General features: G+C 31.4%; 1 protein-coding gene across 1 annotated transcript; it reads left to right on the top strand.

Moving 5' to 3' along the window:
• Positions 1-2,087: 2,087 nt before the first annotated feature.
• Positions 2,088-13,337, top strand: LOC143071471 (PWWP domain-containing protein 2A-like). Its single transcript, XM_076245775.1, has 3 exons — positions 2,088-2,450; positions 7,902-9,526; positions 10,836-13,337. The coding sequence occupies exons 1-2, from the start codon at positions 2,302-2,304 to the stop codon at positions 9,517-9,519; spliced, it is 1,767 nt and encodes a 588-aa protein (XP_076101890.1). The 5' UTR covers positions 2,088-2,301; the 3' UTR covers positions 9,520-9,526; positions 10,836-13,337.
• Positions 13,338-14,174: the final 837 nt, after the last annotated feature.

The following is a 14,174-nucleotide window of genomic DNA, read 5'->3' as shown; positions in this document are numbered from 1 at the left end:
TAGGAAATGCACCGTCATATTTGATCAATTTGTTAATATAAATCCTCAAGTGTCGAAACGTTCATTAAGGTCGTCAGAGTCATCTATTGGTTGTTATGCAGTCCCATATAACAAAAAGAAAACTTTTTCAGATAGAAGCTTTAGTACTATTGGGCCAAAATTGTGGAATGAACTGGGTACAAATGTAAGAAACTCTGAATCTTTGGATACTTTTAAATGTCGGTTGAAAACATTGTATTTCGAAAATTATTTTGAACTTTTCTGACTTTTTTCTTGTGTATCACAGTGTATATTTTCAATTTTTGGTATAGTACATACATATTGTATTTTTGTATTTTATATGTCATTTATGTACAACGCCATTGAATACATATTGTATATGTAGAAATAGGCGTTTAATTAAGTTTTCATGTTTCATGTTTCACATTGACGAGATGTACAAGTACCGAGCCACGTCAAACGGATATCACATAAAACCATTCAACAGTAAAAGTAATATTAATAATACAACAAAGACAAATGAAAGAACTATAAAACACGTTGTTGAGATGATAAACAACATCAGTACGCAGAATCTATACATCAAGACCATCGTGTATTATTTGTGAAGTTGATACGGAATATTTATCAACAAGGTCTTGGTACCTTCCGATGAACTTATTTAGAAAAAGGGCGAGACGTTCTTTGACATACCCCTGGTTCATCATCTTTCTACTCAGACACTGATGACGTTTTACAAAGTCTGAGTAGGAGCTGCAAGCTCTTGAATATCGAATAAGTTGGGAAATATATATCCCATATGCAGGTGAAGTTGGTATATTGCTACTAAGGTGGGGAAATTTTTTTTCTGAAACATTTCAAACGATAAACTATAACGACCTAATTTATGTACAAAACAATAAACCAACTAAATATTTATATGTACAGCCAACAAATGACAACCACTGATTTACCTGACTTGGGACAAGCACAAACCGAATGTGTCGGGGTTAAATATGTTGCGCCAAACCCTTTCCCGCACCCGGGACAAGTATTGTGAGAATACACAAAAAAAAAACAACTTTAAAAATACTTTGAAAGAATGTAACTCATCAAATTGATGACAACTTTTATATAATACAATTAACAAAAATACAAAACTTCGGACATTTAGTGTAAAGACGTTATTAACCGAGTCAGAGAAAACTACGACCTTCTGCAAAGCCAAATATATATATAGGTATCGGCAGATTGATCATAGGACAGTGAATGTACATATGTGCATAACAATAATAGCTGTTTTATCATGGCATAAACTGATGATGTTCTTAGGTATTTGTTTGTATATGAACATGTCTAGAAAGCCCCTTACGCTTTACCATCTCAATTTGTGTTTTGTTGCTTTGTTAGGGTGGTTCCATTCTGCACATGCATGCATATATCAAGTCATGATTGATAATGTGTGGCTTACTAATGACTTATCACATTTTTTTGGCAGATGATATATACATTGTAATTTGTTCCATCTCTATAAAATAAGTTCCACACTTTACCAGGTGAAATAAATACCGGGTTGCTGAAATTTGTTCGTTACAGGTCTGGTGAAATAAATTCCGGATTTATGAGATTTGTTCCTTACCTGAGTGTTTTTACAAAGTTTGATTTGTTCCTTAAAGAATTTCTATAGTTACAAATCCTTGGTTCCTCGGAAAACTAACAAAAATATTTTTTAATCTACTGAAGTTATTCTTTTTGATGTAAAATAGTTACAATACATCTTTTAATCTTTCTATGTGTTTAAAATAATGCATAATTTTAGTTAATATGGTAAAAACACAGGCACTTGTCTCAGAAAAAAAAATTCCCATATATATACCTTAATATATAACCTGTTATATTAAGGTCTATAGGAAAAAATTGTCTGAGGCAAGTGCCTGTGGGTTAAAAGGGGAAAGGAAACCAAGGCCTGATTACTTTTAGACTATAAATCTAGGGGGAGGGGGGATAGGTAGGGTCCTGATCCCGAAATCCCGAGATCCCAAATTTAAATGGATTTTTTTGTGCACTACTGTAGGTTAAGGGGAGGGAATAATTTTAAAGAATTCAGAGTTATTTCCCTTGTTAAACCACGAATTGGTGATTTGGTCAAAAATGTCATAAGATACTACAGAACAGCAAGAAGGATACGACTCTGGAATATCAATTAACATTGAGACAATACTTAAGCCAACAAAAGATTGTTCTATACAAGTTTTTGTCGTAGAAAACAGGGCAAATATTTTACTCGCGCATGCGTTTTACAAATGGAGCTCCCCTGAAAATATGGCGGAGACTAGAAGACAAAATAAAATAATTTCGAAGGGGTCAAAGCTTCCAGTAACCATCGAAGATGCTATTGAGGACGCTCTCATTGTGTGTCTCGATTATGGAGCTCGAAAATATAGAGGCATTTTATTGGATTCAAATAAAAGGTAGCAAGAAATATACCCAAATCTGATTAGAATATTCGTCTGTTTTTGATGTAAACATCTGTCCATGTCACAAATAAAATACTTTATGTAGAATGAAAATGACATACTTCAATGAATTATTAAACTGTAAACATAGTCCAACTTTCCATAAAGTTTTGATTTTGTATGTCACAATAGTTTGGGAGAATCTACAATGATTATTGATGATGCCTCATGTTGCATGTATCTGTTTTGAGAATGCCCGTATTAAATATATCTGTATTATATTGATATAGACACCAGAAACAAGGTAATAAGTGTCACAAAGAGCCAAAATTAAAGCAGGTAAGATAATTCATCCCCATAGTTGGAAAATATTGAAAACATAATTTTTATCCAAATTAAGGGTTATGACCCTCTCTGTCATTGTCTGTGGCCTGTGAATTACAAATTTTCAAACTGCAATAGTATCAAAACAGCTAAGATAATGAATGAAAGAGATGGGCCATTTTGTACATATACTAAGGGGTCACTTTGTGCAAAGCATTATTTATATTATTTATAGTTTAATAATTAAATTAATTTGCAGTAGAAAAAGAGAATTTGGTAAAAATAAAACAAAGATTTTGTAGAAAATCCACAGACTTTATATAGAGATTTTTGAGGAAAGACTGCTTGAAGCCGTCAATCCCCAATGCGGTTGACCAGAGTGACATCCCCTCACGTCATTCATTTTGTTTAGATAGTGTGGAAACCTCCCAACAAATCTTACTGAGATTGATGAAAAGGAGACACACACATGTATAGATTGACTTTAAACACTTTTTTACACATTTCCCTTCTGTTTCTCTTGAAATTACTGTATCTTGAACTCTCCTTTACACTATTTATGTTTCTTTTACATTCCGCAAAAATCGGTATGACGAGATATTCTAAATATATCCAACTTACGTTATATTTAATAGTGACATCATTGTGGGAATGCCACACTACATAGAAGCAGGGATATCCTTCACTGGTTATTAAATAATTCTCAGAGTTCGTGCACTAATTAAAAAATGGTATTTGTTGGATTTAAACATATTTAATGTTTGCTGTTGATGATTCAAACATGCAATAATTTGCAGGTCAACAACTTTCAAAGTAAACAAAGATTGTGGGGATACATGAGATTGGGGAGAGAAACGTAAAAGTTTGTTTTGAGAATCTTCCTCTAATTCAGGAGCACCTCAATTGATGAGAAATTATCCAATAAAATGAAAGTTAATGTATCTGAAATGTGACAGTTAGTATATGATTAGTAGTCTTCAATTAAAACTAAATTTTGTGTACCAACATAATTTTTGTAATGGTAGAAAAAAAAAATAAAAATGTTGCATTTTGTAGTTTAAACCTACATATTCGTGAAATTTACAAATATTTCAAAATGTAGGATCATATTGTTTTTTATTAGTACCTGTATCCCTGTGATGAGAGTTGTAACTGGGAACTTTATCAATGGAAATTTAAAACTCAATAGATTTTTCAGTCCTAACTTATTAAGAAAAAAATTAAAAATCTTAGAGTACTGTCACAAAAAATGAAATATGGCCCTAACCTGCAGTTCAGTGGTACACAATTAAGATTCCAAAAAAATATTGTAGTCGTTTTTGAATGACAGAACTCAGTTGAATTTTAGATAATTTACTATCAACTTTAATGGAATGTTTAGATTTAGAAGATGCAGATCTCTTCCATGGTCCAAATTGAATCCTAAACTAAGGAAACAAAATTACATTAAACAACAATTGATTTCAATATTGTCAACCTTTCTACATGTTCTAGTTGTTCTTTTTTCATTCTTTATATGAAGACTATCAAAAGATACCCCCCTCCCTCTCTTTTACAACAAAAGAAAATAATTGAAACAAGGGCCGTCTTTCCCCTCAGAGCTATTCAGCTCTTTGATTGTTATATAATTTTAATCATATAATTGCTTGTTATGATTTGTGCTACAAATTTTTGTTTACAATAAGTCCTAAACAACCTTTAAATTCCAAAACACCTTGTGCCGAGCCCACCCTAATGTGTACTTGAATTGGTTCATATTTATTTGTTTTAACCAATATCTATATTCATAAACTTATTTTAAGGAAATCATTGCTAGCACTGCATTCAAATATCCTCTATCTATTAAGCATCAACTTGCCAAATATGAGAGTACAAGGAGAAAGGCTGTGGATTTTCTATAAAATTTCCATATTTTTAGCATTGAATCAACACACGGGTACATAATCCTTAAATAGAACAGTTGCTTGGAAACATTTACATAGGATTTCGTTTACTTTCATACTAGTTTCTCCTCTATAAAAAAAAATCTGCCCCCTGTTCAATATGGTTGCAACAAACAAATATAAAAAAGAAGATGTGTTATGATTGCCAATGAGACAACTCTTCACAAGAGACCAAATGATACAGAAATTAACAACTACAGGTTACCATATGGCCTTCAACAATGATCAAAGCCCATACTGCATAGTCGGCCTTGAAAGTCCCCAACTTGACAAATTTAATTTAATGCAAATGAGAAAACTTGCTGCCCAATTGATTAAAAAAAACCAACAAAAAACTAATGTTACACAGCAACAAAAGACAACCACTAAAAGAGGCTCCTGACTTGTGACAGGCACATACAGAAACTGGCCAGGTTAAAACCCTCCCCTAAGCTGTTACAGTACATAGTGTTTCCTACAGCTTTTGTAAAGGGCAGGGCACTCTTTGCATAGATGTTGAATATACCATTATTTCATACTTTTTGGCAAGAAATGCAGATATATATATATATTACTATTAAGTTGTAAATTTAATTCCTTTTAGTAATAAAATTACACTTCTAGACTCAGCTTAAAGAATTTTGATCATGTTCATAAAAATTTGTACAACTTCCTCATTTCAGTCAATTACTCCAGTTATTAAGTTTAATACTGGACCACTGAGTCTGGTTGTGTAATTATAAGAATGTGGTAACGTTGTGAATGTGGACTTTATAGCATGACCAAGAGCATATATATGCAATGGATTGCTTTTTAGATGCACAAAAGAAGTGCTAAATACTTTTTGGACCTTGCATTTTTAATCAAATCAAATAATCTTGGCTCATAATTGTACAAATTGTTTAAGGATAATATTCATAGATTTGTAAAGCAAGAATTATTTTACATAAACTTCATCTGCTTTTCATCTTTTTTGCATTATTTTTTTTTTATTGAAATGTTGGTGGTACTCAAAACTTCTTAAATTTTTTTTATTAAGATAAAAACAGTATAAAGGCCGTCGTAAATTCTCATCCAAATTCTGAGGTCATAACTCAAGAGCATAAATAGAAAATACTAGAACACACCCGTGATATCGCGGGTCCGTGACTGAATTAAAGTATATCACTATGCGCAAGCCTTATCTTAGTATTAGTACTGTCATCTGATAATGTCATGCCGATTATAAGATACACAATTTTCTCTGCTTTCAAATCTTTCTGTTTGAACCCGTCGAACTGGAACTTATCAATTATTGGTAATATTAATTATTTGGAAAACAAAAGGTCCTGGAATGGAGTATTTTTTAATCAACAGCATTGTCCTATATTAGTTATAAATAAAGTTGAATTCTTTGATTCGTTGTTTTACATCATGCCCGCTAACAAATTGAAACTTATTTTTAGTCCAGATTTTTAGTATTCGTATTGTTATCTTAGAAAGTCTTACGGATTAAAATACTACAATAGGTAACAATTTGACAATTTAGTAGTGTCAACCCTGTGATTATGACCCGTGTATATAGCATATTAATCCTGAATACACCGTTTGGTGGTGCGCCTGTCAGATGCGGAACGTACAGATAAGGTAATAGGTAACAGGTGATTATACTATTGGTATCGGTATCGGACTCGACCCGGAACTTCCTAATTATTGGCAATATTAATTACGTGGAAAACAAAAGGGCCTGGAGTGGTGTAATTTTTAATCTACACCTTTGTACTATATTAGTTGTATATAAAGTTGAATTCTTTGATTCGTCGTTTTTACGTGATGACGGCTGACAAATTGGACCTCGTAATTTTAGTATTATAGATAAACAAACATCAGACTGTTAACATCAACAAATTATGGTTATTTTCATCCCATGCAAGGTAAAGTTATAGCTCAAAAGATCGCTTTGTTCCCTTTTAAATTGTCTATATTTTACATTCGTTAATCAGGTAATCGGCGTTGTACCAATTAGATTCAATCATGGATCGATTTTGTACTCTGTCTTTTCAAAACTGTTCAAACATAATTACGAAATTCAATGAAATGTTGCCCATTAAAATTTTGATTTCGTTCCAAGGGAAATAACTCGAAATGGTCTTGCCAAAAGATGACTTGATGAACCATGTGGGGTATCTACTATATGACGGAAAAAGCCACGGCACCAATAATTTTTCCTTAAAAGGGCAGGGCACTTTTGCACGCCAAAACAACCTGGAGGAAACACTATTTAAGTACAACATAAAGAATAAACTATAGAAATCAATTGAAAAACTTCAAGAAGGCCTAATTAAGAGTCGTCAGATGGATACAAATAGAAATATGTTAAACAATAACATAGTAGACTTCCAAAGCTACTCAAATTATTTTTTGGGCAAGTCATCCTGAACTTGAATTAAAATTGGCACTGGAAGTTAACAGCATTCAGTCATTTTTGGCAAGAGTTCCATATGATGATCCAACTATACAACATAAATACAATGTCTGAATGCAACTCTCTCTGAATTATGAAGAAAAAGTAGTTAAAATAATACTTTTAATTTGACATGGTCTTTAATTCTCTCTTCTTAAGTGACACAGCTTACAAACTTGTCCCAATTTGAATTCATGATAATGTAATGTTTTGGGGACTTAATTAAGTCAACTTAGTGGTAGGGGATATCAAAGGTTTGTTCAATATTATTGCAAGCAGTTTAATATAGGTCTCTTCTTTATTCAATTAAAATTCAATCTGATAAGTACAGTTTGTTGTGCTCGTTCTTGATTGTTTGATGTTCTTACTAACTCTAAGAAATATCAGATATTATTACATAATGTTAAAATATTTACTTTTGTAATTTATATATACATAACCTTTTGAGGTTGAACAGAACAGGTGGTATTTAATTTAAAAGCAGAAAACTTCAAAAGTTGGATCAGAAAACATAAAAAAATTATTGCATATATTTGTACATGTATATCTGGAAGTTGAATAATTAAAAGGTGAATTTTTCAGGATTTTGTTTTAACAGCTGTGTAATCATTTATAAACACCACATTTTGTCTAAAAAGAGAAGCGAAAGATACCAAATTGACAACACTATGGCAAAAAAGAATAAGTCAACAGATCAGTTCACAAAACATAAAAAACTAGACTGAGGATAAACAGAAATTGTTTCTCAATATTTGAAAAAAACATTTTTTATTTCAGAAATATACCTCATGGTGTCTGCTCAAGATTTAAAGGAGCTGAAGGGAATGGTATAGAAACAGAGGATGGAAATATTGAAGTTCCTGCCACATATTTCAGACATACCTACATGCAACATGAAAATAAGATGAAGGAACATGTTCCTGTGAAGAATGTACACAAAGATAAAAATACACGGCAACACATTCGTCTAAGACCTCGACAGATGTTGTGTAACAAATGTAAGGCAATGTGTCAAGAAACTGATAAAGGTATTGTACCTATAACTGCTGTTCCAAAACAAGGTACAAAACCAGAAAACACAACAAATAATAAAACAACAGCTTCACCGTCCAAAGAAGGCTTCCGCAGACGACCTAGTAATCAAAACCTCAAAGCAGAAAACCACAGTGTTTCTAAAACTATTAAGCTAGAAAAGTTACCAGACAAAATTAGTATGATGAACACTAATATGACCAAAGCTAGTCCATTTATAAAAATTAATATAGGAGCGGGTACTGTGTTACAAATTCCTCCACGTCTTCATGGAGATGAAGTGGATGGTGTATCTAATAAAGGTGATAGCAAATCTTCTGAACCAAAAACTGTAAATCAATTAGATGATTCTAGTCATAGGAAATTAAAAAAGTTGAAATTTAAGGAGCTTGAAAAGGAATGTGAAAATGACAGTGTTGCTGAACATATTTCAGCTGACATTTATCATCATAAAAAACATAAAAGAAAGCACAAAAGGAAACATGAAGAAGAATTGAAAAATTCTGCAGATGATATGGTTAAAAAATGTGATGAAAATAATGATAATTTACAGTATTGTGATTCAAATAAACAAACAATTATGTCTCAAAGACCTCGTTTGCTATATACATGGAGACAAAATAAAGGGCTCTCACCAAGGAGAGATATAGACAATACCTACAATATTAAAATGTCACCTCAACAAAGTGTTCAAAGTATTGATAAAATAGATTTAAAACCAAGAAAAGAATATAGACTGAGAAGTAGAGAAAAATCGATTGAAGAAGTCAACGAATCGTGTGTGTCTAGTGATAGTTCCCATACTTCAATGTCAGAGAGTGATGACAATGTCATAATGTCAGCTGGGAGTGAGGATGACAACGAAGTTCAATTCAATGCTAGTAGTGTCAATGAGGATAGTCAGAGTAGTGCTGAAGACAATGAGGAGGAGGAGGAAGAGGCAGATGGGCCTCCTGTTGAACTTGATGAAAACATTGAAGTTCTTCGTCCATTAATGATGAAAATACAAACTAGAGATGTGACAAAATGTATTAAAACTGATGGAAGAACTGTTCAATTAGGGGATATTGTTTGGGGTAAAATTAAAGGATTTCCATGGTGGCCAGGACGGGTATTATCAATAACTGTTAGTTCAAGAGAGAGTGGTGTTGTTTTACGACAGCTTGCACATTTAGCTTGGTTTGGATCCTCCACAATGTCACATATTCAGTGTTCAGACTTGTACCCTTTTCTGGAAGATTTTAAAGTTCGTTACAATAAAAAGAAAAGGGGTCCATATAAGATGGCAATTAAACAGGCAACAATTGCAGCACAAAGTCTCACAAATACACATCATATTGATTTTACAGAATTCGATTTATAAATGAAAGGTAAATATATATTAAATGTAGATAATATTATAGCAAAAGTGGTTAAATGCTTACTTAAAAGAAAAAAACAGCTATTTATATTGTTTTATTTAAAATATTATAACTATTTTTAATATACATGTACATTTACTATAGCAAAATGTATTGTTTGTAACAAAGGGTTCAGGATATATTTCTTTTAGCAAAAATGCAAGTCTGTGTTCAAGGTTTAAAAAGGGTAGCAGAATGAGATACCAATTTCCTTGTTTATGGACATGTAAATGTAGCATACAAGTATGAAGTATAATTATTGCCTAATTCTTGTACCTAAAAATGTATAGCACATATATGTACATCAGAAAATGTATTTGTACAAGTACACACCCGTGATATCGCGGGTCTGTGATTGAATTAAAGTATATAACTATGCCTAAGCCTTATTTTAGTAATTAGTATTGTCATCTGATAAAGTCATGTCGATTATACGATACAAAGTTTTCTCTGCTTTCAAATCTTTCTGTTTGAACCCGTCGACCTGGAACTTATCAACTATTGGTAATATTAATTATTAATTAAGGTCCTGGCTAGCCAGGAATGGAGTATTTTTTAATCAACAGCATTGTCCTATATTAGTTATCTTAGAAAGTCTTGCTGATTGCTGAATAAAACTACAATAGGGAACAATTTGACAATGATTGAATTTAGTAGTGTCAGCCCTTTGATTATGACCCGTGTATATAGCAAAATCCTAAATACACCGTTTGGTGGTGCGCCTGTCCAATGCGGAACGTACAGATAAGGTAATAACTAACAGGTGAATATACTATTGGTAACGGTATCGGATTACACCCGGAACTTGTTAATTATTGGCAATATTAATTATGTTGAAAACAAAAGGGTCTGGAGTTGTGTAATTTTTAATCTACACCATTGTACTATATTAGTTATATATAGAGTTGAATTCTTTGATTTGTCGTTTTTACCCGATGATGGCTGACAAATTGGACCTCGTAATTTTAGTATTATAGATACCAACATGAACAAATTGGTTATTGTGAAAGTTACCTGATTCAATAGCAGATATTTCTAATTTTCATTATTTACATTTAACTTGTTTAATACATGACATGTATTTTAAGGAGGCATCTTGACTTACAACAAAAAGTTATTAACAAACACTTATAACACATACAGCATACTGACATGACTGAAATATGTTGCAGTTGAAATTAAAAACATACTTTTCATCTCTCAATTTCCATTATGATTTTTAAATGTTTTTTATACTTTTAAAAATTAATGTTAGATTTGATTTTTTTTTCTATTTCAGATTTACTGTATACTCAGGAAAATTAATTTAACAGTGCTTCTTATAATTACCAGACAGATATAAACACCAACATGCCTAAATACAGATCAATAAACAGCCACCAAGTTCTACCATCAAAACCAGATTTGCCTCAAGTCCAGTTTTACCCAGATTTTCTTTCTTAATTGCTTCTTTTAGTTTAATTTATATTATGTATCTTTTTAAGTTTTGTTCATTCCAATTACTTTTTTTAGCAGAGTATGTTTTTTATCATGTTTAAATATGAAAAGAAAATATTTACATTTGTGTAAAAACTAAACAGACAATTTTCAGCTAAGGTATGTACAGGTCTATTCCTTTTATTATGAATCTTAACCTTTTAAGACTGTTGCAGATAAAAAGACGTGAATATTAAAAGCATGTTATAGTCATAATCATGATAATTATATAATAATGCATATATAAAGTATGTACATATATATGTTGACTAAACATAAAACTGCATTTGTATTTTTATAAATTTAAGTCATTAAATAGGTATAAAAAATAATCCTTACATTGAGTAATGTGAGTTTCATAAAACACATGTGCATAAATTACTATTCAGGTTTTGAAACGTGATAAAAATTGACAAATCATAGCTTTTTTAGAATAACATAAACATGTACAATGTAATTATACATTGTTATATGCTTTACAAGCTTCAAAATTAGTTGCCATGTATATGTTCCAGACCGTATGAGTACTGGTATTCGGACCGTACGCATACGGTCTCGACTGTAGGCGTACTTTTTCAAAATACTCATACGGTCGGATCGTACACGTACGGTCTGACTAATATTAAGAAGTTGGTCAAGTTTATTAGATAAAAATGCATATAACAATCAACATAACTTAACTCTCGAATAATATAAAAAGTTCAATTGTAATTGAAATAAAAACTTTATATTTTAACTAAGTCACGCTAATTAAATCTGTTAATCTCTTGTATTTAGCATGTTGATCAGTAATACATCAATTGAATTATGCTCACTGAAATTGAAGTTATCGGAAGTAAACATAATGTTGTTTTTAGAATATATATTTAACAAATTAACCAAAACAATGCAAATGCAAAGGAAGATCAAGGAACATGTATGAACTGCAAACATGTAAATGTAAAAATTATTACGTAACTTGTGGTAGCAAGTGTCACCTTTGGCGATAGTACCAAAATAGGATTCAGATATACAATTAAACAATTTTTTGATTTCAATTGTTCGTTTGTTCACTTTAGCCAACTAATTGTAATATTAATATTAACCTTTTTTTTATAAAACTAAAAATAAAGATTTTGATAAATGTAGGTTTAAATTTAACTCATATGATCCAATAACATGTATGGTCTGCTCGTACTAAACCGTACTGTCCAAATACGCATATGGTCTGGAACATATACATTATGTATGTACATGGCTTGTTAAACTTCTTCTTGAATAATTTTTGAATTTGAACATGTTTAAGAGAGTTGAGTTTTATCTTTCTTAATTTTTATACGACCGCAAAATTTGAAAAATTTTTCGTCGTATATTGCTATCACGTTGGCGTCGTCGTCGTCGTCCGAATACTTTTAGTTTTCGCACTCTAACTTTAGTAAAAGTGAATAGAAATCTATGAAATTTTAACACAAGGTTTATGACCACAAAAGGAAGGTTGGGATTGATTTTGGGAGTTTTGGTCCCAACATTTTAGGAATTAGGGGCCAAAAAGGGCCCAAATAAGCATTTTCTTGGTTTTCGCACTATAACTTTAGTTTAAGTCAATAGAAATCTATGAAATTTTGACACAAGGTTTATGACCACAAAAGAAAGGTTGGGATTGATTTTGGGAGTTTTGGTTCCAACAGTTTAGGAATTAGGGGCCAAAAAAGGGCCCAAATAAGCATTATTCTTGGTTTTCGCACAATAACTTTAGTTTAAGTAAATAGAAATCAATGAAATTTAAACACAATGTTTATGACCACAAAAGGAAGGTTGGTATTGATTTTGGGAGTTTAAGTCCCAACAGTTTAGGAATTAGGGGCCAAAAAGGGACCCAAATAAGCATTTTTCTTGGTTTTCGCACCATAACTTTAGTATAAGTAAATAGAAATATATGAAATTTAAACACAAGGTTTATGACCATAAAAGGAAGGTTGGTATTGATTTTGGGAGTTTTGGTCCCAACAGTTTAGGAATAAAGGGCTCAAAGGGTCCAAAATTAAACTTTGTTTGATTTCTTCAAAAATTGAATAATTGGGGTTCTTTGATATGCCGAATCTAACTGTGTATGTAGATTCTTAATTTTTGGTCCCGTTTTCAAATTGGTCTACATTAAGGTTTAAAGGGTCCAAAATTAAACTTAGTTTGATTTTAACAAAAATTGAATCCTTGGGGTTCTTTGATATGCTGAATCTAAAAATGTACTTAGATTTTTGATTATTGGCCCAGTTTTCAAGTTGGTCCAAATCGGGGTCCAAAATTAAACTTTGTTTGATTTCATCAAAAATTGAATAATTTGGGTTCTTTGATATGCCAAATCTAACTGTGTATGTAGATTCTTAATTTTAGGTCCCGTTTTAAAATTGGTCTACATTAAAGTCCAAAGGGTCCAAAATTAAACTAAGTTTGATTTTAACAAAAATTGAATTCTTGGGCCTCTTTGATATGCTGAATCTAAACATGTACTTAGATTTTTGATTATGGGCCCAGTTTTCAAGTTGGTCCAAATCAGGATCCAAAATTATTATATTAAGTATTGTGCAATAGCAAGAAATTTTCAATTGCACAGTATTCAGCAATAGCAAGAAATCTTCAATTGCACAGTATTGTGCAATAGCAAGAAATCTTCAATTGCACAGTATTGTGCAATAGCAAATATTTTCAATTGCACAGTATTGCACAATAGCAAGAAATATATAATTGCACAATATTGTGCAATAGCAAGAAATTCCAATTGGATTTCAATTGGAGTTATCTTTCTTTGTCCAGAATAGTAGTTGAATCAACTTAAATCATTGTTTTATACAATATACAATGTATATTCACTTTTACTACCAACTGATAGATTAAAACAATCTTTACCATTCAGTGATAGCAAGCACTTTTTTTTACATTTTAATATTTTATGATGTATTTAAATGAGTAGTTATTGTTGCAAACTTCATTAGAAATTTGAATTGAGATCAGTTTTGAAATAAGGGAAAGGGGGATGTGAAAAAAAAATTGGGGGGTCAATTTTTTTCATTTCAGATTTCATAAATAAAAAGAAAATTTCTTCAAACATTTTTTTGAGAGGATTAATATTCAACAGCATAGTGAATTGCTCAAAGGCAAACAAATT

Source organism: Mytilus galloprovincialis, chromosome 4, assembly GCF_965363235.1.
Source record: "Mytilus galloprovincialis chromosome 4, xbMytGall1.hap1.1, whole genome shotgun sequence".
Taxonomy (NCBI): domain Eukaryota; kingdom Metazoa; phylum Mollusca; class Bivalvia; order Mytilida; family Mytilidae; genus Mytilus; species Mytilus galloprovincialis.
The sequence above is the reverse complement of the archived record's forward strand: the minus strand, read 5'-3'. Positions and strand labels throughout refer to the sequence as shown.